Source organism: Neltuma alba, unplaced genomic scaffold, assembly GCF_004799145.2.
Source record: "Neltuma alba isolate B1F8T4 unplaced genomic scaffold, ASM479914v2 tig00004355_pilon, whole genome shotgun sequence".
NCBI lineage: Eukaryota > Viridiplantae > Streptophyta > Magnoliopsida > Fabales > Fabaceae > Neltuma > Neltuma alba.
In genome coordinates, this window is record NW_021633670.1 from 1 (window position 1) to 27371 (window position 27371).

Genomic DNA, 27371 nt, shown 5'->3' on the forward strand with positions numbered 1-27371 from the left:
ATGGAGATTTCAACAGCGGCCATGGCTATTCTGAACAATCTGATGAATGACATGTTTGAGAGGCTGGCTGATGAGGCAGCAAGGCTCAAGAACTACACAGGGCAAGTAACTCTGTCTTCCAGGGAGATGCAAGGGGCAGTGAAACTGGTTTTGCCAGGTGAGCTTGGCAAGCATGCCAATGCTGAAGGTGTCAAAGCTGTCATAGCCTATCTTTCTTACGATGCCTGATTCTCTTTTGCTTGCTTTTAGAAGGGAAGCTCTTTTGAGGGCTTTTGTGTGAATACGTAGATCACTCATCGCTGTCTATAGAGTGTAGCTGTTATTTTGGTTGTAAAATTTTTTGGCTCTGTGTATAGTTTCCAGAGAGGAAGTATTTGGGGAATATTGTAGCAGTCACTTCACTATACCGTGCAAGAGCACCAATGTTCCCTCGCTTTGCTTGTGATTACAGTTAATGAACCTGATGCTTATGAACTACGTGCCGAGACAAATTTCCTTTTATTTTCTTTTTATTTACGGCTTTTTTGACTTTAGCACTAATGTAGAGAATAAAAACGGACGATTCTTGTATTACAGATGAAGCTGGAATACTCTTATCAAACAGGCATACCACTCTGAGATGCATTTCATGAATTGATTTTTCCAAAATGCAGGTTGCACATGATCCATTCCAGTTCGAGAACCATCGGTTAATTATTTATTACTACTTTCAGTTTTAATTATAAGATCTTATTTTTAATCTGTAAACGAAATCTTATAATTAAGACGAGAGGTGGTATTATTATTGTTGTTGTTATTGTTAAAAACAATGTACAAATAAAAATAAAAAGATACAACACAGCAAACCCAATCGGTTTAAGCATTTCGAACATAAGAGTAAAACAATGTCGTACTAAGAGAAAGGCTGGCTTTTGGGACGCAGGTTAGTTCCCTTCCTTCCATAGTCTCATCCCAAAAAGTGAGAGGCGGGGGTTAACTCTCAAGGCAGAATAAATTTCCGCTCAGATTAAAATGGTTGAGATTTAATTCAATTTACATTTTTTTAATTACTTTTTTACTTTAAGAGATGCTGAATTTAAAATAAACATTATTTTTTGATTGTCAAAAAAAAACAAAACTACCACCTAAAAGTCTAAAAATTTAAAAAACTTCAAATGATGATCTAAATTACATTTAGGCAATTCAAACCTTGCATCAACAATAAAAACACTTCGTTATCAATAACGCACGCTAAGGAAGGCTATGACCCACGTGGAATTGCACTGGCCATCCTGCCTTTATCTCCGATAATAATTTAATTTAATCATGCGGTAGAATGTTCGTGCCAATTAATTCCTTAACCTTAATAAATGTAAGGTTAAAATGGTCCCAAGAGACTGTCAGACGGGTGAAAAAGGCTTATCAATATTAGTTGTCTTGCCAGACTGCCAGCTCAGCAAAAGAAAATTTTAGATAATATAAGTTCCGCAGGTCCTTTCCTGATGAGCTCTAAATCATTTGTCAGGCCATATCAACTAATCAACTAATAAACCTGCTACATACGTACATCCAAAAAAGGAAGGAATTCCAAGATAAATCATCACGATAACATATACGCGGGCCCCTGACGATCCCGTTCAACCGACGAAACTTCAAGCCCCACGTCACACTGTACAACCCCCCCCCCCCCCTCTCTTTTTTCCCCCTCTCTTCTCTAGTCAGCAAACACGAAATGAATGACCAAGATCCCTCCTAAACAAGACGTCAAGAAGGGAACTTCCTACACAGCATATTTATTTTTTATTCATTTCAGACATGGGCGGAAAAAAAATGCTAGTGTGTTCCATCTGTGCACTCAGCATAAATACAGATATCACGAAATTTGAAGGGAAAAAATATTCCTGGAAAATGTCGAGGATCTACTACCGGTCAGGTTCCTGTATTGTGTTAAAAGTGTGGCCATTATATTCACGTCAAAGTTATAGTATAGAATAAGCACGTATCACCTCCACAACAGGTGCTTGACACATTGGACACTTTCTCCTACTTTGGAACAACTCATTGGCACATTTTGAACATGTGCACATGTGCCCGCATCTGCAACAAAAGCAAAATTGTATTTTAGGTTACAATAATCAGGTGCAGACACCAGCCAATGGGCCATGGACGTGTCAAAGGGATACTGAATAATACCTGTACAACAAAGAATCGATATTGCTCTCGCAGCAAATACAGCACAGGCCTTTTCTCACACATTCCCATTTAGACTTGTCATCAGGTGAATCATGGTCATGCACATCTGTGATCCATGTAACTTATTTTTCTCAGTAAACCTTCAATAGAAGACCCAGAGAGCCCGAATGAAAAGCCCTGGGAGATTGATATAGAATGTTAAGGGTGAAAGAAAATAAAATGCAAACCTGATGAACCAGATGAGCGATTTAGGGCTGCAGAAACCTCCTGTCTTATTGAGCGCTGCAACTCAAGCTGCATATCCATACAGGCCTCCAGCATTCTCTGCATATTATTCATTCTTTGCTGTAGCCTCACTCAATGTCATTCTCAAGTCATTGATAATCTCCACTCCTGCCAAAGCCAGTGAATCAAACACGTAAATATGTTTTTTTTTTTTAAAAAAAAAAAAATAATAAAATATAATGGGACAGAAACTCAAAATTCAGAAGTCCAAGCCATGAACAATTCAGCAAAGGAGAAGTAAAATGTTGTATTAAGCATGACCCAAGGAGTAGGCTTCATAATATTAGAATAAATGAACCAATTATCCCTATACTCACCAAAGGAAATGAATGCCCAATTCCTAGACGCTGGTTAGTCATATCAGCTCGTGACCAATTGTCATGATGTGAATGTCGTTCCCAGAGAGGTTGAGGAGGTGTTGGTGATGAGGGCTGGTCAAGTGGACTGTTGATAGTATCCTCCTGACCAACAATCTGATCCCTACGTGGCTGCTCCAGGTCCTGCTCAACTGAGGCAGAAGAAGGGGTTGTTTCTTGCAGCTCCCACTCAACATGAGCATGACCTTGCCTTTCAACATATGACTGTATCAACTGGTCAAGACTTTCACGAAAACTGCTGCGAAGGAGGTTAGAAACACTTCTCCTACAAGATGAAACAATAGTTGTCCTAGTTTAGGTGTTTTATTTTATAAACGGGCATCATAGCTCTCCTATCATATTTACATACCTATTTAGCAGTTCCCTGAGTTCACGCTATTCACATTGTCATCATCTGGAAAGTAAAAGCCATGAATTCTACCAACTGGAGCAGCTTCATGATCAGAAGGTCCACCCAACCAATTTTCCACCGCCTCCTGAAAGCCACCATCTTCTTGCCACATTTCTGGGGCTTCTGGTAGATGAGAGTTTTCACCATCTTCATTGCCCAAAATGTCTTGAGGCCACTCATTGGAGGTACCACTGGGATGATTATCATCCAGACTTTCCTCTATGCCATTTCTCTGGTGCCCATCACTTCCTTCATTTTCAATAAGTTCTTCCTGCTGCTGTTCTTCCGGAGCAGTAGATACAGACCTATTTTCGTTGTCTGCTGCTATTGCTTCCATAACATCACTATGAGTTGATGAATCATTATCATCATTGCTCATGACACTTGGCTCAAATTCTTCAGGATACACCTCATCAGATCCCTGTATATTGCTATGTTCTGTAACTCCAATCTGACAATTCTGTTGCATAAGTCTATCGGTGGTATCTTCAACTGTCATTTCAACAACATGTAGCCCACAATCATCTCTTCTTCCCATCCCAACACTGGATGATGATTGGCAATCTTTTGACTCATTTTCCAAGAGCTGTGATGACCTTCCTTCTATATGAGCAGTGGAATCTTGACAATCTACATTTCCTTAATGATTTCTCGTGTAAAATTCTGACCATCTAAGATCCCAACTCCATCACTGTCTCCAACAGTAGGTTCAGACTGTTCAAAATGTACAATTGAGACTGAATGTAAACTGCCCGAGTCAGTTTGTTCATTTGAATTATTATCAATGCCATTGTTAGATGAGGTATCTGAAAGAGTGCAAGTTACTTGACTGCTACCAGAATAGTCCTTCCCAGAGAAAAACCCTTCCCTGTCAGAAAAACAGGTTGACAAATTTGATATGAAGCACAAACAAAACATTACAACCACTACAAATCAGAATAAAATTTCGCTTTGAATTACTGGCTGAAAGAACTACTTACCTTAGACCTGATACAGTCTGTTTTTGTCTCAGTAAGCCTAATTCACTTTCAGCTATGGAAGTGGACCGGTTAACATCAATTGATCTGTCATTTCTCAAGAACCTACCCCTGAGCAATGCCTGCGAGAAATTTAACATCCACTCATCAACTGCAAGTTGAGATTCATCATTTGAAATAAAGGTTATGTAAATTCTATGTAACAGGCATCAGATTCAGAGTTCCAAAACTATTCTTTGGGTTGCCCAAATTGCTTCAATTTTAAATGATTTATGTCTTAAAAATTTTTTTGAATTGCACCAGATATATAAACGACTTTCAATCTTCCTTTCTCTCTGTACTGCATACCTAAACAAAAGCTAAAGTTGCTACACCAACAAAGAGATTATTTCACTTCTAATTTAACATGAATTTTATTTTAAAACCAAGATGATTAACTAAAACAGTTGATAGATGAATAGCCAAATAAATATCTTTTATCCAGTTCACAAAAACAGAGTTTCCAATCTTGATGCTCACGCTGTGCAGGCAGCGAGAAGGAGTACCTTCAAAATCATCTAATCTAAATTAATTAATAATTAGTAAGGGCAAACCTGAATGCGGTTGCGATGAGGGAAATGAGATACAGCTCTATGGTCCAACAATTCCTGAACTTCTTTTTGTCTTTCCCTCTGGGCCTTCTTAAGCATATCAAGCATAACCTGTCTGCCACATAATTTACGGATACCCCTTCGCATATGCTCAGTTTGACTCTCGCTCTGATTCACAGCAAACCCATCACGAACTCGCTCTATTTGGGTACCAAATTCAGCTGATTGTTCTTCCCTGTTGTCCCCAGAAGAAATAACTCTCTGCTGGCTACTCAATTGTACCCACTCCCTTATGATTCTCACCCTCTCCTGCTCAGTTTCACCGAGCCATTCTGATCTTGAACTGCTATGACCTTGGGGAATGTTTGTGGCTTGATCCCCAGCACCACTTTTCATCCATTCCCTGAAAATTTGCCTCACCCTTTCCCTTTCAACTTCTCCAAGATCAGAAGAATTATCACAACTACAATTGTTTAATTCCTCCTGCTCATCAGGAGATTCAAGCTGACCCTGTGACTGTGACCATGTTTCACAATCAGTCTCACCCAAAATTGAATCTTCTACCACATGCCTCTCTCCTGTGTCATGGCTACCGGGCACACTTGCCTGTGAGAGGTCAGTAATGAACTCATCACTCCTTTGCTGAAGTAATCCGTCGCCAGGTCTTCCTTGGACTTGACCCACCACATGCTCATCCTCAATCTCTCGCCACATTTGCAAGATTGAGGAAGATCGGGTGCTTCCACTCCCTCCATCTTCTCGCCTCCTAGGGGATTGAGAGTGGGAATCCCTAAGAAAAGAAGAGTCAAGCACAGACAGATTATGTAGTCCAGCAATAGCCATTTCTAATTTACCCTTTTAATGAGTACACAGATCTTTTCAACCCATTAGAGGCCAGTGCACTAAAATTCGCATAGTTAGGATGGGCAGAATCAAAGGAGTCCTTCTAGAAACTGCTCGCTTCATATCTGCGAGGATTTGACCCCACTGCATTTGCCATCAAAATCTCAGTGCTAGCTATCACCCTTATGAATCTCAGCCCCATCATCAAGAAAGGAATTACGAAAATTGGACTACCCAATGGAAGGAGCTAAAGCCACCTAAACCTCAGCCTGCAAAAGAAAGAGTAAATTACATCAACATTTTTAATTAAAAAAACAGATATATTTGAAATCATAAAGTGACTTACGAGAAGTCATCGAATTCCTACACCATAACAGAAACTCGCCAAACAGTAAGATTGAAATCAACAGACTCAATAAACGGCAGACTATATTATTCGATCCTTAGCGCCGTCTAAGAATTTGTCATGAAATCGGACCTCAGATTCTCATTTTGGTAAAACTCATACTCGATAAGCTCAGGAGAACTGAACAAAACACAGATATTGGACCCTCTGCATTGAAGGAGCTGGAGTTCTTTAGTTCGTCCCCAGAACAATGAATTTGAAAATTCATTTCTCACCATTTTTTCTCACCTTTCTCAAAAGCCAGCCAGAGAGAAGACAATGGAAACCAAGCGGAATTCAAATCGGGATACTGACTATTCAATTTTCCAATAGAAAAAGGTAATGGAAAACATATCAGAATCCACAATCAGCCATAGAACCAGAAACAGATGACTTAAGCATTCGATCCAATAAACATTGAAGCAGAAACACGTACCAGTAAAGTTCTGCTTTTGATTTTAAAGTGGAGGAAACGAAACCCTAGCTGTGAAGAAATTCTCAGAGAGAGAGAGAGAGAGAGATGACAACGTAAATGGAAGCATGAGAGGGAGAGAAGGAAAGAGGAAGAGCGCCGATTAACAAATAAAATAAATAAATGGGGACATTGTCATTTGGTATCTGACTTTCCAAAGAAACCGCCGTAACACTAACGTCTAAATTTTCGCGATCGGTTATCATTTAATGACACGTGGCGGTTATCCTTTCTTTTCTTTTGCTTACGGGGCAGTAATGACGAAATTTCCTAATCTTCAATTCAACGTGAAGTTTGCTGTTAGTCACCAGCATTCAACGCAGTCGTACATTCGGAGCCCATTTTTTCCCCAACTACACAGTACCGTTGAAATTGGATCTGCAACTGCAAAATGTATAATTCTTAGATACTTTTAAAAATGTTATGTTAAGAGTTGGCTCTAATGAATCAGGCTAGTCCTCACAACATGACAAATCAAAGTTTGAATCCCTATTAGAAAAAGTGTCTCCATTTAGTACCCGGCATTATTTTGAATAAGATTGTTTCCAATAGAAAAATACATATGCTTTAGTAAAAAAAATGTTATGTTATTTATACTTTATACTAAAAAAATACAAATAAAATGAAACCCCAACACAATAAGAAGCATATGAAGCAGTCGGTTTAGGAGTAGAAAGTAGATGCATGGGATGTATACCGTCATAGGTAACTTTTCCTGATTTGTTAGTTATTGAGCCAGAAAAATTAACTAACACGTAAAATGAGTTCAGTCGATCTTTATTGACTTTTAAATTTTGAGGAAAGCTAGCGGGAGAGTTGGGATGAAAAGCAGAACTAAGTCCTCATCAAAACAGAGGAATAAAGATGTTGCCAATGATGATGAAGAGAGAACAAATTCATGGTTCTGGAGATTAGGCTGGTTATTAAATGGCTGTAATCATGGGGTCATTCTTAGGATAATCTCATCCGATGCAACATCGACTTTTGGCTTTTCCTTCTTTTGTATTGACAAGAATAAACATAAGAATAACCAAAAAAGGGAGGCAAGGCAACTAATTAATCATCGTGGAGTACTTGAGAACCTGTAAAATTGATGTCCTGATCACCCTCTTAAATACCACTTTAAAGTTGGTGTGACCTGTGACTAATTTAAGTAAACCTACATAGAAAGTATAGTCATCATGAAGTTCCCAAAAGCTCGCCTCCTCCACATTCCCCATTTTTTGCATTCATATAACTCGCTTTAGACTGTTTCGTGTAGTTTGCTTCGTTGCATTTTAGTTCCTCAAATCAACGGATAAAGGGTACAGATTTTGGTTCATGAGCTCCAGTCTTAATTAGCTAGTTGCAGAGTTTTAAAAGGAAAAGAAGTTATAAAGATACCCACCCATAAATATGTCTTCCTAAAGCTACTCAAACCTAATCATCAGCTTGCTTTATTTTAACAAACATATTAACTTTATGACTTTATCTCGTGAATTTCAGTGTTCTTGGAACCAAAGCAACCCCCAAATTCAAATCCTGTTTGGCTCAATTTTTATAGCCCCATCACCAAACTTCCCCTGAGACTCCTCTTCTGCTTTTCTTCTTTCTTTTTTAAATCACATCCTCCCTACTCTGCTTCGGCTCTGTTTTATTAATAGACTGCTGGAAGAGAAAAGGAAGAAACTTTAAATTCTATCATCGTGTTTCTTGGCCCATAATCCGCGTAGAATGAAAAGCTCAACGAACGAGTTGACTTGGCGACAACTTCAGCGCAACTAATATAATTGAGTTTACAGGGCTCATTAATTTCCATAATCCACTGACGGGGTTGGTGATGGCAATTGAAGAACGAAGCTATCAACTTGGATGAATACAAAGTTGTCATCAGGCACCAAACTTGTACGTACACGGATCCGGAAATTCCAAGGGAGAGGGCTTCCTGAAGCTCGTACCAAGGGCAAGTGATACAGTATGTGTGTGCAATATGGTCCCGTGTTTGAGTCGAATCTATTTTACACTTACTGTCAGCTGAGAGTGGCATATTTGCGAACACGTTGCATGCACATCCCGAAAGGTGCGGAAATAGTCATGTTCTTCTGTCTCACTCCCCTTGAAACAAATCCCCATTATCGCGCTATAGTTTCCGTGGCTTTCTTTTAGTTCTGAAACAATGCAAGAGTTTCTGTAGCCCATCGAGAGTTTGTTTAACTGCTCACAATATTATATTACTCATACTCTATATTACGGATCACTTCATGGAATAATGCAGGATTGGCATATTTTTAACCAAAAAAATGCAGGGGAATTAATGAGTGTTCGTATAATATATGCATAGAAAAAGTAAAGGGTGGTGGCCATGGGGAATAATAAATGGTTGCGCCAAAAGGCTGGTGGAGAAGCTAAAGGAGGAAAAGGAGAGATGAGAATTAAGAAGTGAGGTGAGAGACTAAAGATAGAGAAAATGAAACGAGGAGAATGAGTGGGGAGGTGCGTTAAATGGGTTAGGTGTTGCTTTTCAATTTGCCTCACAATTTATCTCTGAGAAGCTGCTTTCTGCATTCAGGTGTCCTCCATCGGACCTTTCAGCAATCTCAATGTTTCACACACGCAATTAGGAAACTTCTACTTTCCACTAGGTTCTATATCCACACATCTCACCTATATTCAAGTATGTTTAATATATTCATTGCTCTGCAGAAATGTATTGGCACGTATATCAGCAACCGTCACATGACGAAAAATATTTAAGCTGCATTAATTGAATAATAAATGTTGTGTGTTTGTTAATACTGATCGTTATTATCATTTTTTTGGTTTAGCTAATAATGAATGGTTGATTTGCTGAACAGAGTTGAAAGCTAAGTAAAGTGTTTGCTCATGAATTCTCAGCAAGACAGTAGAATCGTCTCATGGCAAAGTCTGCTAAATATCAATTGGATCTAACCCAATAGATCTAGATTTGATTTAACAATTTCGGCCAAAGAATAAAGGGTCTGATTGAACAAGAAGTCGACTAATGAAACAGTATCTGTACTCCTTGAGAGTATCAAATTCCACATCTTTTGCACACGGTATGGCCCGCGTGTTAAGCAACGTAGTGGTCCATATGGACCATGGCCAACTATCATCAATTGCCACTTTCTTTGCCAGAACACCCAAAAAAGGAAGAAAAAACTGGTAATAGTAAGCGCAACAAGATGTTACAGCCCATGTTCTTCTCTGCAACTTGATCATGCATGGGAATGTTGTATTTAAAATGCATGCAGAGATCTGAGAAAAGAATGCTCAGGGAGGCACAAAATCCTAGTTTTGGCTGTCCAATAGGAGTGGAATTTCAAGTTTCAAAGGTGGTGAGAGTAGGAAAACGAGAAGCGATATATTTTTCTAATTTTACAGCTGCCTAAGGAAGGGGAAAAGCAGTAAGTTTTAGACGAAACAATATTGTCAATATGGTTGGGAACAACGAGAGGGAGGAATAAACATTGCAAGGAGATGCCAAAGAGTCATTTTCATCCTTTGAATATTAGTTTTTGCTTTACTTGCCAACGATCGATCGATGCTTCTTTCCTTTCGGCATTACTTGAAAGCTTGGTAAAATCGAAAGGGATTTAGGTGCCACGAACTGCCAACTACCAGCTATACTGCACCAATGCACTTCCCACAAGCCACCCTAAATTAAATGGCATTATTAAATGTTTGTTTCAAACATTTATTGACTTTCGACTCTTGTGATTTAGATTTCGATAAGACACCATATGCATATCACGTCATCATAAATGGACTTTCATCTACAACGATGTTACATTCTTGCAGTGCATTTTCATTAAAAAGCCCAAAACACGTAAAAGGCTTCCATCTGCACATTTGGGTTTAGCCAGTGACCAGTTCTGTTACAAGCATCAATCGGCCCAAACAACAAATAAAAATCCAAATCCGCATAAACAAGACAAATTGAATATGAAGATAAAAACAATTCACAAGATCAACTCTTATACAACAGGACAATGGCGAGAGTCAGAAAGGCAAAACAGCATATTATAAACCCAGAAATGTCCAAACCAAGAGAGACCGACGTGCCCAGTTGGCAACTACACGCACAGAGGGTCCAGAAGGCTTGCTTAGAGTTCTACACCGCAGAGGGTCCTCTCGAAATTCTTGGACTTAGAAAAATGGACCAACACAGGTGAACAGAAGATTTTCATGGTACGATCATTTGACTTCCACAGCCCTACCTTGAACCGAATCCTCGCCTTAATCCATACGTCTAGTTCAATATCCCCTGAACTTCTCTCCAGCTTAAGGTCTTTAGGCAAAGACCCATACAAGGCCACGGTTTTAGCAGTGAGGCTCACTTTCAGGTTAGTCACATTTCTGTGACGTTGAATGAATGGCTGAACTGCATTTGTGGCCAGTGTCTGGTCCTCGTACACCACAGCCACCTCCATGGTGTCATAGTAAATGGAGACCCTGGAGTTGGGATTGTACGCTCTTATGTTAAAATCGAAGTTGGCGTAGAGGTGATTAGCATCTGTTAGGTTGAAATTGTGGATTGAAGCATCCTCCACACTGTACATAAAGCGTTTTGGCTTCACAACCAGCCAGATAATGAGCACCACTATACCTGCCAGCACTATCAGTGCCAAAATGGCTACGGCGATATAACGAAGCAGGCCTGGTCGTCTTGGTCTGGCTGCTGCTTGATCCTGTGATTGTGGAAGGGCCATTTCAAAAGGCTGCTTCTGGTCTGGGGGTAAGAATTCAGGGAAAGGAATGTTTGGAAGAGGAAGTAAGCGAGATGTGCATATATTGGGGTGAATTAATGCAGGACAGCATCTGGGATTCTGCACTACTTTGACCAATTTTTAATAGGACACTTTTTCTCTTTTAGAATTTCGTGCATGAAACTCAAGACATCTAGGGATTCAGGTCATAGGATTGTTCTTTCCTTCAATGTTACAGAATGCAAATCAATATTGCGACCCTAACAGCTGTTGTCGGCAATAAAGTGAAAAGCAGCGTTCAGGGCCAGCTTATTATAGTTTTTGAGACTTTAGTATTATAACTTTATGGATTGCACGAATATATTGGCTCAAACTTTAAAATTAGACAGAAGGGAAGATGACTGTTCCTTCATGAGAGAATTCCAGGAACAACGTATTATTATACTCTTCCGGTTCTTAATATAGGATCTAATTGTTGAGTTGGTTTTGGTCCTAAATATAAAACCCATTTTTCATATTTATCAATTTTCTCTAAATTACCTCTATAGATATTCTCTCAACCATAATCAAGTAGAAAAGGAAGACGAGTATTAAGAAATATGATTATGGTGTTTTAGGAAAAATATGTTACATTTCTTATAATTAATTAACTTACCTAACTTCCTTAATCTAATCAAATTAGTTAAATAAATCTTATATTAAGGATCGAAAAATTAGTTTATTGAATTATGCATGGATTTTGTTAAAAAAGAAAGAAAGAATCATGCATGGGTTAGCTAGATTTATCCCAAAGGTATTCCAGGAACCTCTTCATAAGCCGATGCGTTACTTGCTTCCTCAGGTTGAGCAGAGCACCATATGATATGCAGTAATTCTCAAATTTTAATTTGGCCTGCGTTTCTCAGTTTTGCGTACAGAACTCGTGAAGAATGGAAGAGAATGTGGACAAAAATCTCAAAATTGAAGGGACCCCCCCCTATTTCACGATTAAACTGGTTACTCAAATGAGTATGAACACGGAATTGAAATGGAAATGAAGTTCCAAACTTTTATTCATGTGCACGATGATTCTTTCTTTGCGTCCAAGTTATTCCATTTCTAAGTTTTCAACCTTTAGTTGGTGTCATTTTCGCAACACGTATGTGGAAAATAGCTTCCCCGAAAGGAACAGGCCAAGTTCATCAAGTTGAAGATCTAGCTAGAAATGGCTAGAGATTTGAATTACATGGCCTAAAGATTCAATTCGGACTCCGCCCAGTGCATATGTTAGGTCGCGAATCACGCTCATGGACATCTGATAAGCCCAGACTGTATCAGATAAGTCCAAAACAAACCCCATATTAGGTGTCTATACCTTTATCAAGTATCTGCCTCTGCGTACTCATTCCTTCATTACTTGGTGATTTCAACATGACAAGCCAACCTCGAATTCTCTGCCCAATTCTTTGACGCCATCATCTATGACTACAAACCAAACTATAGTTTTAAAAGTGTTTTATCTCGTTTTACGAAAAAATACTTATGAGAAATATTTTTGAGGGTTGCTAAACACCTCCTGTATCAGAACGTGGGGTGAACCTTCTTATTAAACCACCCATTCTCCTTCTTAATGAAGAATAACTACAGTGAAAGACCGCCGCTTTAGTTCATTTTAAAAATGAATAGATGAAGGAAAGCAAGATGACTTTGTAACCTCCTAATGCCCAGAAATTAATCTGTTAATCAAACCACACGCGCTTTATTTAAACACCACAAATATGCAACTGGGGTTTATTAAACTTTAAGGTATTTATAAAATATGTCAGATCCAGTTCAAAAGAAAAAATATGTCGGAAAAACATATTTACATCCCAAAAGCAGACATTTCTTTTTCTGGAAGGGCGGTGAATGAAGAGACTGAAAGAGAGAGCGCGTGGGCCGAGGGAAAGGGTTGGTAATATTAGTAGTAAAGAAGGGGAAAAAGGTGATGATTGATGAATAGGAAAACAGGGGAAGTGAAATGAAAGGGATATAGAGGATGTGGAGCAAAGAAGGTGGTCGCCGCATATCCTTTGGAAGATACCGTTTCTGGTGTTACTTTCTTGAGAGAGAAGTCCACTCTTGCGACCCCCGCCCCCAATAAACCCTTTCTTCTCTCTCCCAACACTCACCTCTTTCGTCCCCTTCCCCTTCTTCAATGGTCACTTGAAGCTTCTTTCAATTCCTCTGCCTCCCACCATCTCCTCATCTGCATGGTGGGAGCTCCCTCTTCTTTCATTGTTTCTGAGAGACAATAATGGGGATGCTTCTCTCTGATCTCCTTCGTTTTCTCTCACAGGGCAATTTCAGTATCCTTTGGCATTTTACTTGAACCCTCTCTTCCTTTCCGCTTCCCCTTCAAGGTTCCCAGCTCACAACTTCTCTCTTTTCATCCACTTTGGCCTTTTCCCCCCTATGTACTTCTGCATGCAGTTGCATACTCAGAAGATAGCCTCAAGGCCACTATGTAACGATCTTGTCCTTTGTTTGCCTGTTTGGATTCCATGTACTATTGCTATATATATTCCAGAATAAAAGTCTCCAAAGAATTAACATGCATTTTAATTTTTTTGGGATATCACTGTACTTGTGTTGATATTGATAGGAATACACCACTTCACCTTATTTGCCAAATCCACGGCAGATATATATTATATTCACATTATTTTTTGGATGCCTTTTGGCTTGTGGTCTAGCATATATCTTCTCTGCTTTCTAGTGGTTAATAATTGGGTTTTAAATATTGGACCAATTTTTGCGGATTCAATATTCAAACCAAATCAGATATCTCCTGGCGAATCTAGTTCCTGGGAGCTCAACACTTGGTAGGCTGGCTTCATCGATAAAAGATAGAACAAAAACACCATAATCCTCCTCGGGTAGTGGTTCGGATTCCGAGCACCGGCCACATCCATTTCAACTTGAAACTACTCTGGTTTTTGGCCCCATTCAATGCTCCCACATGAACTAAATCTTGCCTCTCTTGCTGACTCTATATTGCACTTCAAAGTCAACTTTTTGGCAGGCCAGTCTTGTAATACAGACATATATTCCTGTTTTAAGACGTCTAACATTATTTTCCATGAATATAATACTAGAAACAATCTCTACAAAATACACTAGAATGAGCAGCACTGTGCCAACTGAGCAGGATCTCGAATTTTCCCTTGTCTAAAGATAGCAAAAGTTTGTAAAGGAATTAGATCTTGCTCTTCCACTATTTAGACTGGTGCTTGTGTCTCACTCTTTAGTAGGTACAAGTTTCGTCTGATACGAAGTTGCACACCTGTTAAGTTTACCGTATGACTTCAGATAAACATATTTCACCCACTTCATTTCCTGTCACACTTATATTTATCAGAAGGTAACAGGCTATTGAAGTAATTTGTGGAGTAGAGTTTAGATTCATGAGGATTGTTATGTCAAAACTGAAATAATTGAAGGGCTAATTCTGCATTTGTCGGTTGACATGGACAAGAAAGACAAAAGCATTGTTTTGGACAGCAATCGTATGGATGTGAGGAGAATCTATACTATTTACATTATAGTGTCATAAGAAGGAGGGGGAACAGTTGTGCGGACCGATTGGCAACGCTTAGTCTCGAACAAGATGAACAGTGGATCCGATGGTCTTCCCCCCAAAAGTACGCTGGAGAGAATTCTCAGAGAAGAAGCTACTGGGTCCACGTAGATCTCGCCTTGTTAGATTTAGTTTTATTTTATTAGTCTTGGGCTTAGGCCCCTTCTTTCACCCAAAAAAAAAAAGAAGAAGGGGGAACCTGCAGAGGACGGAATGTTAGGCCCCCATGCATGTTTTTCCTTCTTTAGTTCTCCACAACGTTGTGACCAGACATAGCTTAACACATCTACCCACACAGCACACGCTAGAGAGCTACAAGTTTCTGTTTTCTCATGTGTACAAAGGAAAAGGTGAAGAGAAGAAGCTCTCATGCTGCTTTCTGACAATGAAACCTTCTCAGACCTGGCTTCATGCTCTTCTATTGTTCAATGGAATGATCGATCCCAATGCTGTTCCCTGCCAGTTAATTCAGTTTCGGGCTACGATTTTGGTCTAACAAGCGATGCTTTATACATAATAAGCAAACCTTTTTTCTCCATTTGACATGTCCTGGTTTGTGAATGAGTTTTCCAATTTTTGGGTTTGGTTTCAAGTAGCATCAGGGGACAAGATTTTTGGGAGGATGTACTGTGCGCTAGCCATGGCCGAGATAAAAGATGAGGGAGAAATGATTTGCTTCGCTGACTAACGCCACAAAATTGTTTGAGCTGATATCTGATTTTGAATTATTTTGATTTCATTGTGGAGATTTTAGTGCGTTTTCTATCGGACACTTTAATATTTTTTTCCCCCGGATCAAGAACACAATTCTTCTCTTCTTTTTGGCCTAATGACATTAGAAAATTAGAATAGAAAAAGATAGAAAATATTTGTGAGACACTTGTGAAAAATTTGTTTACGTTTAAACTTTAAATCCACCTATTAATGGTCACGATGTTTTTCAATTAATTCTAATTTAAAGGCCATGCATCCCAGTCATAGATTTTTGCAAGTGACCCCTTAATTGGCTGTGAATTTTTTAGATACCTCCTTAGAAATACCATTTTGAATTTATAACTCTTAACATGAAAATTGCGATGAAGGGGTGCTTGCCCTTTTTTCAAAAAATCGAAATGAATTTCATTACACAAAAAACCTTTTCTGGGGGTACAGACAAAAAAAAAAACCTCGAGAGAACGTGAACATAGGCAAATACACTAGGAAGCCCAAGACAACCCTTCTTTATTTTTGCCGAAGCCCAGCATACTGCTGAACTCAACCCAACAGAATATTACCGTTGTGTTTGATGATCAGCTGCGGAGCGCGGCCTCCCTCAGTGTGTTGAATGTTCTCAAAGCGGGAATTCAAAATTTGAAACTCCAAATTTTAGCCGTTAATTTCTAATTGCTATTTTCTAGTAATTTCTTTTTCCAAAAAAAGCATCCACACAATATATATTAACCATCTGAACACATAGTCGTTCCTGTTAAGTTTTATTTTCTGACCTACTATTCCCTTTGCCTCCTCTTTTCATTAGAAGCCACCCCTCATTTCCAGTCTCATCGGTAATCGAGTTGATCTCCGTTTTCCCCTGAATTATTATCCATCTGCTTCTTTTCTGAGAATTTCGTAGTTAAATATTTTGCCTAAAAGATGTTTATATTTGCAGATTGAATCGGGAAACCCATTGACCTCGTGCCAGACTAAGCCTTCATAGCGAGAGATGGGTCAGATCCAGTACTCTGAGAAATACTTCGATGATACTTACGAGTACAGGTATCGATCTCCGTCACTGTCATCTTCTCTTCGCTATTCAATCGCGTTTCTTTTGGACACTTATCGAGTCATCAATTGGATATTTTATGTTGTTTAGGCATGTGGTCCTGCCTCCTGAAGTGGCCAAATTGCTTCCCAAGAATCGGCTTCTCTCCGAAGTAAGTATTTAGGGTTCGCTTTTTGCCTGTCAGTTCTTGCTTGAATTGCGTGTTTCCGATTCATAGGCAGCGTAATTTAGTGCGGAACAGTAGCGGTATCTGCATAGTGTTAACGTGTTTTTGGTTGTTAAGTTAATCTAAAGGGTTGACAACTGAGCCCTGCTTCGAAATAGAACCGAAATTAATGCTCAGCCCATTGGTAACTCCTGTGTCCTAACTATAATTATTGGCTAGTATTGCTGTTAAAGAAAGAAAGAATGGACCAATGTATGAAAGAGTTGAGAAACCCCTCCAACCAGGAAATAAGAAAAAGGTTAGTGAAAGAAAAATGGTTGGCCTGTTTGAACAGAATTGAATAAATGAATGTTCTTAGTTTATGTACAAGCAGTCAATGGCCTAACAATATGGGTTTCAAAGTCAGAAGACCGTTACCGCTGTTATAATTTTCGGTGTCAGTGATATTAAGAGTAATTTGTATGGCTATTGCCTTCTAAGTATTTGTAGTCAATGGCCTAACATATGGGTTTCAAAGTCAGAAGACCGTTACCGCTGTTATAATTTCGGTGTCAGTGATATTAAGAGTAATTTGTATGGCTATTTGCCTTCTAAGTATTTGTAGTCTAAGTATTTGCCTTCTAAGTATTGTAGTCTTTGATCTGTGATCTTCAACAACTGGAAACTAAGTGGTTGCAGGCTTAAATGATTTACATTGGTTTTATGACACAGAATGAGTGGCGTGCAATTGGGGTTCAACAGAGCCGCGGTTGGGTTCACTATGCAATTCATCGTCCTGAGCCACACATAATGCTTTTCAGGAGGCCCCTGAACTATCAGCAGCAGCAGGAAAATCAGGCCCAGCAAAACATGGTTGCCGCCAAGTGAATTCACTTTTGAGATGAAAATACGAATTAATTAAAGGTCGAAATTATGTAAGTTTCTTCCGGGTTATATGGATGCTATGGAACGATGTCTTATTACTGTTGTAAAATTCTCCTGCGTGGAGAATCTTGATATAGATCTCAGTTTACTTATTGGGTACATGTTGGTCTACCTCTAATGTGCTATTTGTTTGTCTTTCGTGGACTAATAGTCACTGGATGTTTTTTTAATGACTATCGGCCATCTTATTATTATTAGTGGTTTGTGTTGAATAGTTTCCTCGTATGACCCTCTTTTTCTTTTTTCTTTTTCCAGCTGAATTTTTTCTATTTGAATTGTTGGCTCGCGTAATTTTAACGAGAGAATTATGTTTAAGGATTAACATAAATAATTTTTTATTTTAAAGAACTATTAAGTATTAACTTCACAAGTTATGTAGCGAAACTCATTGTTTTACTTATAAATTTGTATTACTTAAATAGTAAATAATAAAGTGTTAAATATTTTTCGAATTATAAATTATTAATTTTTATTATATGAGTGATAAATATTTTTGGCAAAAAAATACAAATATTTATTGTTCATTATAAATGGTAAATTTGGGGGTGTTATAAATAATTAATTCATGAATTTGATTCTTGGGTATAATTTTTCTTTAACTACGATGTTTAAGTTTGCGCTTTATCTGAAGTGTTTTTTAATGATTGTATCCAAACATAAAAATATATATATTGAAAATAAATCAACGTGTTGTAAAAGAGAGAAAGGGAAAGAAATGAATCCTCATGAGAAAAAGGGAGAGGCAGGAGAGTGGGGGGCATCAGACGTACAAATATACAATTCCGAAAACGAATAAATAAGAAGAGGAAACCCAAACAAACATACCCAAGGATTGAAATCAGCCCACTAAATGTTTTTGGTATATCGCAAAACACCATCTTCCACGTTTGAGGCAGACTGCTTAACACCTAAACAACCTGAATTGCCACCAATGGACCCGCAACGCCTGAACCCAACAGTGGCAAGAGATTGATGTAGCTTGATGTATCAACTACCGCCTCTCTGGTTCGTAATTATAAAAACTAAATGATTAATTTAAGAAGATTAAAAAAAATTAAGTTAGTTATTTGTAACAAATTGATGTTATTTTTTTAAAAATATTTTTACTAATCAATTGTTTTGGTTATAACTATATTATTAGAAGAATTACTTTAGAAAAAATGCATAAATATAAAAGACAAAATAGATTTGGGTTTTATATTTAGAATCAACATAAAAATTAAACAAAGTCTTATATTAAGGATTGGATGTAATATTAATCTTTGTACCCAAAAAAAAAGGGATCAAATTTAATCTTATGAAAAAATAGATTTTACATGTTGTAAAAGAAAAGATTAAATTATTTAATTCTACATTTTAGTAATATTAATTCTTATAATTTTATTTTATTAGTATTTTTAGTTTTTATGTAAGGATTAGTGAAAAGAATTGATCATAAAAAAAAGTGAAAAGAATTGAAAATTGAAAAAAAGTATATATGGAAAATAGTTTTAAAACCAAAAAAGGGATTCTACAACAGTGGGCAATTCCCCACTTGGCCGGACCATTTTTCTTCGTCGACGTTACATTCGACAGTTGGTCGCGCTCACCGTCGGACGCCGTCCAACGTTGTCGGCCCTGCGTGTCTGTTGAGCTGTTCTCTGGCAAGTATCGGAGAGGTTTCAAACCCTAGGCTTTGTCTACTCTCAAAATCCGGTGAGGTTGAATTGTTAAATCTGGCTTTGAATCTAGATTTGAATTTGTCCCCGCGTAGTTGTCAACCATGTGTTGGACGCTCTCGCATCGTTTCTTGCTTTGTTTTAAATTTTTCATTTTAATTTGTCTATGCATGTGGTCTTTTAATCGTTTGAATTTTGAATAAAGATTGAGTTTTCAAAGTTTGATTAGTAGTTTTTGCTTCAATTGTGCGTAATCGGCTATTATACTCTTCATTCTGATTACTGGAAGCTTATATGCTTTGGATTGTTTTGTTGTGCTATGCCGGATTTCTTGTGTATTGGCATTCTGTTCATTATTATGCATGATCTGGTAAATGACTTGGCCCCGAGTTGTGTCTGGTACTTTATAAGCTTGACTTTAAATTGTCATTCTTCCGCGACTTGTAGGAGTTGCTTGAATTAATTGGCTTACTAAGGCATCTTCGTCAAAGCATTTGGAACAAAAGTTAGAAGGGTAATGCTGGATTTGTTGTTTTTTGGCACTCTGTTCGGCTATCCGTGCTGCTTCTTTGTACATTAAGTTTCAGTGAAATGCGCTTTCTGAATCCTTAAAAGCATCCAGGTCTAATTGAAACTGCCTCTCCTAGTTGTCCAGCCCTTGCTTTCATCAACGGCGCCTCCCTAACCAATTTCAACGGGATTGGATAGCCTTTTTGTATTGATGCCTGGGCTTACGTTATTTTCTTTTTTGGCCAGTGGGCTTACATTGTTTACTGTTTCATTGCATAGTTGCTGAAAATAGGTATACTAGCCTTCTCTGTCACATCTATTCCTTTCTAATAACATATCATGGTGGGATGAGGCTTACTGTTGTTGTTGTTCCCTGGTAAGATAATGTTGGTGAAGAAAATCCTGCACCTAGCATCCTATCATTCGCATGGATTTAGAAATCCTAAAGCATATGTGAAAAAGTTAGAAAGAGGGATGGCCCTAAAGCACACTTGGGGATCTTATTCCCCTTCAATAATGACTTGTGAGGTTATGCAATTGCCAAGTGCTATTCGATGTCTGTGTTGGCTTCATTTTGTGGAATTTTTTTTTTCTTTTCAATTTTCTTAGTTACTATTGTAATGTAATCTGGAACCCATCTGTCTTGTTTCTTACATTCTTTGCAAAGTTATCCCATGAAATATTTTACGCAATTTAACCCATGAAACATTTTGAGTTGGTTATGCAATTGCCAAGTGCTATTTGATGTCTGTGTTGGCTTCATTTTGTGGAATGTTTTTTTTTTTAATTTTCTTAGTTACTATTGTAATGTAATCTGGAGCCCATCTCTCTTGTTTCTTACATTCTTTCCAAAGTTATCCCATGAAATATTTTACGCAGTCTGAATCGCCTTCATACAGACTCTTGACTTGTGAGGGTATGTGATTGCCAAAGTTCTATTTGACATTTGTGTTTGATTAAGTATATTAATTTTGGTTTTTTCACTTCGTTTTCCATTCTGATCCGTAGAAATAAATAATCTAAGATTGTGATTTTTCTTTGTCAAAATATCACCAGAACATACCCGATTCATGCTTTTGTTACACAGTCCATTTAGTATTAACCTGAAGCTAGAAAATCATGTTATAAGAGGCCATGACATGTTCTCTTTTTGCCAGGCCACATTTCTAACCATATTTTTTACATTCATGACTCGAGCACGCAATGTCATGGTTGCTACTGGTTTAGTTGCTTTCGCTGCAGCTGGCTTGGCATTTCCCTTCTACATGGCGTAAGTCAATTGATATTGCAGTGGACTGTTCCGATCTGCATTCTTTTGCATGCACTGAAGTTAACGGTTCAACTGAACTTGAATTGCCCAGGTCGTCAAGGCAGCCTGTTATTGATCCATCAAAGCCGTTACCACCACAAGCAACATTTCGAGGCCCTTACATAAACACTGGTTCGCGTGACGTTGGGCCTGATCATCAAACTTATACAAAGAAATAAAGCAGTTTGTGAATGTTGCATTCTGAGTTAGTAAGTACACTAAACTTGTTTGTGCCTAGCGCTTCTGCAGTTTGATGAAGCCTGGACATGGCTCATTGCTCCACCCAGAACGCGTCTTGAATATGCCCGGGAAAATCACTTTCATGGTTACATATGGTTCTGGAGCGTGTTAGAATCAACCTTATTCTGAAGAAAAATGTTAGAATCAACTAGAAATGTGAAAGTTCCCCTTTGTAAGAGCTGATGAGAGAAAATTTCGACTGCAGCCAAATAATGGGAGTAAAATATAAATTACTGCACAATTCATTGCAATCAGTTTCGTGACTACATATGATGTTGGAGTGCGTTAGAATTCATAATCTTCCCAGGAAGAATGTTGGGATCAAGTAGAATGTGTTTCTTTCTATCTTTTTGGGAGAGCTGAAGAGTTTTTAATTTTGATCGCCTGCGAGTGGGAGTGAAATTTTGAATGGGATATCTATTCATATTCCGATCAATATATTCATACTACGCTTCGAATTCGAAGGCATTTGTGCGAGTTCTATCCATGGAGCTTGTGGCTTTGAGATCTGCTGTCAGTTGAAATTCTGACCGGCATCTTCATCCCAACGAATGAGCCAGTGCTAATAGCCATGCTAGTTTGGAACTGGGTGAAAAAAAGGTTTCAGTTGTTATATGCCTTTTTTTTTTTTTTCCCCTTTCTGCCAACGTGTTATATGCCCATTAGTATACATTATTAAAAAAATGAAAGAGACAAGCGAGCAAAATATGATTTTTATGTTTTTATTACAAAAATGAAAATAAAAAAGCCCTTAAATAATTCCAATAAAGGCATAACCAATATATTGATTATCTATTCCATAAAAATGGAGACTTGAATATCGGGCTAGATGCATCAACTTTTTTTTTTGGGGGCTACAGAGATGCATCAACTTGTTATTGTGCTTAGTTTAGTTGAGGGAAGACAATATATATCATGTTAATAATAATCTTATTATAATGTTAATGTTTCAATGTTGACGTTTGAATATGTGATTGGTTGTTTAGTAATTTGTTCTTTAAAAAAAAAAAGTAAACAGTGATAGATTATTATTTAAGATGTGTCTATAATATTCAAGGGGCCTAGGCTGCGCGGTGCTTCTGATTCAACCGCGGGTTTCTCAAAGCTCGTATATTTTCAGAAGGAAGCTAAACGGTGGTGTTTGCTTGAACATGAATATCTAGATAAGATTAAAAAAATTAATAATATTTACATTGGCACATTTTTTTGGCTGGCCATTTATGGTGAAACATTTAATCTTTATAATAATATAGGATTAATAATTCAATTAAAAATTTAAACTCTGAAATGTTTATATGATTCATGAAGTTTACAATAATTAAATAAAAATTTTGGTCAACAAATAATTAAACATAAATATCTTATTTAACTCTTAATTTTAAATGTAAATTTTTCCATAACGTGATAGCCCACAGGTCATGGGTTAAGTCAATACTATAGCCCACAGGTTGGGGCATTGCGTTAATTGATTGGATTATTGATGTACAATAGTTGGATAAGTTTCACTTGAACACATAAACACGATACCTTTTTTTGGCCGAGAGCTTTATGCTATTGCCACCTGGCAGCGAAATCTATAGCCATGTGTGGCATACTTGGCAGCAAAATAATCAACTCTGAATGCTCCTTAAACTTGTGGCCGGCCGAGCCGATTGCCGATTTTTCACACTGGAAATGCACATATTTGTCACCATCATTAACAAGTAGCGAACTTTGATTTTGATCAATACTTTCTGACACTTAAAAGAATTGGCCCAATTTCTTCGGTAATTACTCTCTCTCTGTCACCATGTTGTTAACTCTGCGAAGTGTTACTGGTTACCGCGGAAATAAAGCCAAAGCGTGAGGAGAAAACGGATTATAGAATGACAATAGCGATGAACTTCATTTTTGTCTGGAAAGAGCTCCAGACCCACCGCTATATAGGTAGAAACATTTCAGACTTGCACGCAAAGTTCTCAAGAGTTCCTACTTCTCTTGTATTCTCTTGTTCCATCTGAATCTTTTTCTCTCTCACACACACACCATAAATTTTCTGAGCTCTCCTTACAGTGAATTGCTCTTGAACTTCTCTTAAACCTCCGTCCATGGCTCTGTTACACCCTACCTCTGCCTTGGCTGCTATCGACACAGTGTTATCAACGAGAAGCAAAACTCTGAATTTTCCTCTTTATACCTATAGCAATATGCAATCTTTCACCAGAAAACATAGACCGAATGGACCCAGAAACCTGTCTTTACGCGTTGCTACGCCAACAAGCATTGAGCCTGAGCAATCAATTCCAGAAACAGAGAAGGATGAAACTGAGAATGAATTTAGTGACGAGAGCTCCTCTTCGAAAGTTTTCTTGGAGGGATCACTGGTACCCAGTTTCTTTAATTGAAGATCTGGACCCTCGATTGCCTACCCCATTTCAGCTTCTCGGTCGCGAGATCGTACTGTGGTATGACAAATCCAAATCCGAATGGGTGGCTTTCGACGACAAATGCCCCCATCGTCTTGCCCCTTATCAGTAATATACGCTCTCCTCTTTGTCCCTCTTTTACTACCCCTCGTTTAGTTAATTTTAATCTGAATTAATATTTTAGGTTTATAATATCGCTCTCTCAGAGAAGATCATGAAATTAATCGGTTTGATTTTTGTAGGAAGGACGGATTGATGAAGATGGCAACTTACAGTGCTCCTATCATGGCTGGTCCTTTGATGGATGTGGATCTTGTATTAGGATCCCTCAGGCGTCATCGGAAGGTCCTGAAGCTCGTGCTATTCGATCACCTAGAGCATGTGTCACAAAGTTCCCTACCATGGTGTCTCAGGGTCTCCTCTTTGTGTGGCCGGATGAGAATGGTTGGGAAAAAGCCGGCGCCGCTAAGCCCCCATTGTAATTGATTTAATATTTTATTGCTTTATTGAATTAAATACGCATTGAATTGTTTAAGTTCATTAAACCATGTGTGTTTGGACGGTTTGAGATATTGTCGGGTGTTTTTTTTTTTCACTGTTAAATAATGAATATTTAATTGATCTGCATGGCGTTATGGTTTTGCTTAGGTTGCCTAATGACTTCGAAAAACCAGAGTTTGCCACCGTGAACATTCAACGCGATCTGTTCTATGGCTATGATACTCTCATGGAGAATGTTTCCGACCCTTCTCACATTGATTTTGCTCATCACAAGGTAAGAACAATATCTCTGAACCTGAGAACTCGATTTAAAATACTATATTCTTAATTATTAGATATTTTATAGTTCATCACGTTGCCGGTGGAGCATTTCGAGCACAATAAAAGTCACTGGAGACAGTTTTTTTCATTAGATTTTGCTTCGTTCATTGACATATTCGGATGATCAGTAGCACGTAGCATATGAAGAATCTTTGAAGTTAATCTGGAGATGTAAGGAAAAACTTCTCTCCATGTATAACATTTTGATTGATCTCAGCAAAACTTATTCCTCACGCTACGTATGTTCCTTAACGATCCAACTAGTCTCCTGTGACAATTAAATTATGTTATAGGTTTTGCTGAATTTGGTTCGGTAGTTACTAAGTGCATACCAGTTTATGGGATCATTGCTTTTAGTACATGCCTAGGAGCCTTTGGAAACCTTCCGTTATTTATCTCCCAAGCTGGCACACCTGCTCGCTCTGTCTATGCATGGCCCTTGTTGTGGAAATGTTTCATCTCATTGCTTATGAAACATGACCAGCATGCTAGTACATCTAGTGTTAAATTAGGATAGCGCTTGAATATGCAGTTGTGGGAGTTGGATTTATTTTAGTTTGATAACTGTTACATTGCTAGCGCCAAATTAATTACAGGTGACAGGAAGGAGAGATAGGGCAAAGCCTTTACCATTCAAGTTGGAGGGTAGTGGTCCATGGGGCTTTGCTGGAGCTAACGATGGGAACCCACGAATCAGTTCGACATTTGTTGCCCCTTGTTATTATATGAACAAGTAAGCCTGAGGATTTAGTATTGAAAGCAAATTTTTCAGATGTTTCGTTTTATTTTTCCCATGTGCCTTCTTCATTATTGAGTGTATATAATATGATATGGAAGAATTTTGTACTGTTGAGTTCTGTTAATGTTTCAACGCTCTTCGCGTATCAAGTCATAAGCATCTTGACTCACATTCAAAACAAAAATGAGTATTTAGTATCAATCCATCCTTAATATGTGAATGAATTCTGTATTTAACTTAATCTAATACAATTCTGGAAATTTTTTTTTTGGCCTTTTCTTTTTACCTTCTGAAATTTCTTTGTACCTCTAGTATGGGGACAATATGAGGTGGATGAATTCCTGGATTAATTGTGTGCTTGTTCGAATTATGCCTGATTGTGTATTCATGGAGTTGGTAGACATATAATAGTGCAGTTGAAGGCAGGTGTGACTTGCTGTTTCTTGTTTCATGTGCTATCAAGATGACTTTCCAATAAGAATTACTTTATATGCTGGTATACTGTCATAGTTCTTTTTCCGCACGTCATTGTTTTTACATCTAAACCCACTTGTATTATTTTTGCAGAATAGAGATTAATAACAAGCTTCCAATAGTTGGTGACCAAAGATGGGTAATATGGATATGTTCTTTCAATGTCCCCATGGCACCTGGCAAGACTCGCTCCATTGTTTGCAGTGCCCGAAACTTTTTCCAGTTCACAGTGCCCGGACCTGCATGGTGGCAAGTAAGAAGTCCATGTTCAGGGCTGTCATTTTGTTTTCTTTGATTAAGGCTCCGGAGCTTCTTAACCTGGGCATTTACTTATGCCTTATGAATGTCTCAGGTGGTTCCTAGATGGTATGAACATTGGACCTCAAACAAGGTGTATGATGGAGACATGATTGTTCTTCAAGGCCAAGAAAAAATATTTCTTGCGGAGACCAGTGATGGGTCCGGTGATGTTAACAAGGAGTACACAAAGCTCACCTTCACACCAACACAGGCAGATCGCTTTGTCTTGGCATTTCGAAATTGGCTAAGGCGACATGGAAATAGCCAGCCTGAATGGTTCGGCCTGAGCAGCCAGCAGCCGTTACCATCAACAGTTCTAACAAAACGGCAGGTATGAATACTTGAACTTGCTCTATTTGAAATTGCATCACCTCTTTCCACAAACCAAGAATAAAATCCTTTTTGAACAAAACAATTGTTGGTTCCTCTTAAAAGCGCACACAGATGTGCTTCTTATGAATTGATTGGCTCAGTTGCTCCTTGATTTTTACTGTACTACACCCATACCCCCATGTCAAAGTCCAAGATGAAGAAGTCTCTGTTTGGTTTGAGAATCAATCGCATCCTGAATAAAGCATTGTTGTTCTGCAGATGTTGGATAGATTTGAACAGCACACTCTCAAGTGTTCTTCATGTAAAGGAGCTTATACAGCATTCCAGACGTTGCAGAAGATTCTGATCGGTGCAACAGTTGTTTTTGGTGCAACGTCGGGGATCCCTTCAGAGACATATCTCCGGATAGTTCTGGCCGGACTTGCAGTCGCTAGCGCTGGCTTGGCCTTTGCCTTAAACGAACTCCAAAAGAATTTTGTATTTGTTGATTACGTGCATGCTGATATTGATTAGAATTTAGACAGTAGACACGCCTCATAGCCCTTGTAGGAATCCTGGCGAATCAAAGCCTTTGCAAATGGCTGGCTGTAAACAAAGTTTAAAGCTCAACAAACAAATGTAAAACTGAGATATATATTCACACTTTTGTGTGTGTATATACAGATGAACACAGCAAAATCTTAATCACCGACATTTTTCTTTTCTTTCTGGCAAAGACTGGAAAGGTTTCAAGTACCCTTGTCAAGAAGCATAGCTATAAATTAAAGTTCCGTGAGGCTGTTATATGAATTTTTTCCACTTGTAAACACATGCGTAGGTGCATAAAGCCTCTCGATGCTAAAGGCGTGATCACGGAACTCAGAACGTTTCATGATAAATAATGCAACCTCTTTTATCTTCCCCATATTGCGGCCCTTTCTTCTATTTTTAAAA

General features: G+C 38.3%; 5 protein-coding genes and 1 pseudogene across 6 annotated transcripts; 4 read left to right on the forward strand and 2 right to left on the reverse strand.

Annotated features, from left to right (window-relative positions):
* Positions 1–1437: 1437 nt before the first annotated feature.
* On the reverse strand, positions 1438–6446 carry LOC114744384 (uncharacterized; annotated as a pseudogene).
* Positions 6447–10447: 4001 nt separating this feature from the next.
* On the reverse strand, positions 10448–11237 carry LOC114744382 (uncharacterized protein At1g08160-like). Its single transcript, XM_028932553.1, has one exon. The coding sequence runs from the start codon at positions 11199–11201 to the stop codon at positions 10596–10598; it is 606 nt and encodes a 201-aa protein (XP_028788386.1). The 5' UTR covers positions 11202–11237; the 3' UTR covers positions 10448–10595.
* Positions 11238–16236: 4999 nt separating this feature from the next.
* On the forward strand, positions 16237–17870 carry LOC114744390 (cyclin-dependent kinases regulatory subunit 1). The gene is made up of 4 exons (XM_028932562.1): positions 16237–16340; positions 16445–16551; positions 16649–16709; positions 17436–17870. The coding sequence occupies exons 2-4, from the start codon at positions 16499–16501 to the stop codon at positions 17589–17591; spliced, it is 270 nt and encodes an 89-aa protein (XP_028788395.1). The 5' UTR covers positions 16237–16340; positions 16445–16498; the 3' UTR covers positions 17592–17870.
* Positions 17871–19180: 1310 nt separating this feature from the next.
* On the forward strand, positions 19181–21690 carry LOC114744386 (uncharacterized). 2 transcript variants are annotated; one of them, XM_028932559.1, is made up of 4 exons: positions 19181–19343; positions 19754–19820; positions 20974–21086; positions 21178–21690. In XM_028932559.1, exons 3-4 carry the CDS (start codon positions 21004–21006, stop codon positions 21302–21304), a joined length of 210 nt encoding a protein of 69 aa, XP_028788392.1. In that variant the 5' UTR covers positions 19181–19343; positions 19754–19820; positions 20974–21003; the 3' UTR covers positions 21305–21690. The 2 variants fall into 2 exon arrangements, with proteins under 2 accessions (XP_028788392.1, XP_028788391.1); XM_028932558.1 differs by lacking the exon at positions 19754–19820.
* Positions 21691–23452: 1762 nt separating this feature from the next.
* LOC114744387 (uncharacterized) lies at positions 23453–24252 on the forward strand. Its single transcript, XM_028932560.1, has 2 exons — positions 23453–23728; positions 24013–24252. The coding sequence occupies exons 1-2, from the start codon at positions 23453–23455 to the stop codon at positions 24250–24252; spliced, it is 516 nt and encodes a 171-aa protein (XP_028788393.1).
* A 137-nt stretch (positions 24253–24389) lies between these two features.
* LOC114744385 (pheophorbide a oxygenase, chloroplastic) lies at positions 24390–27170 on the forward strand. Its single transcript, XM_028932557.1, has 5 exons — positions 24390–24545; positions 25189–25325; positions 25899–26058; positions 26158–26436; positions 26697–27170. Exons 1-5 carry the CDS (start codon positions 24405–24407, stop codon positions 26949–26951), a joined length of 972 nt encoding a protein of 323 aa, XP_028788390.1. The 5' UTR covers positions 24390–24404; the 3' UTR covers positions 26952–27170.
* The last annotated feature ends 201 nt before the right edge of the window (positions 27171–27371 follow it).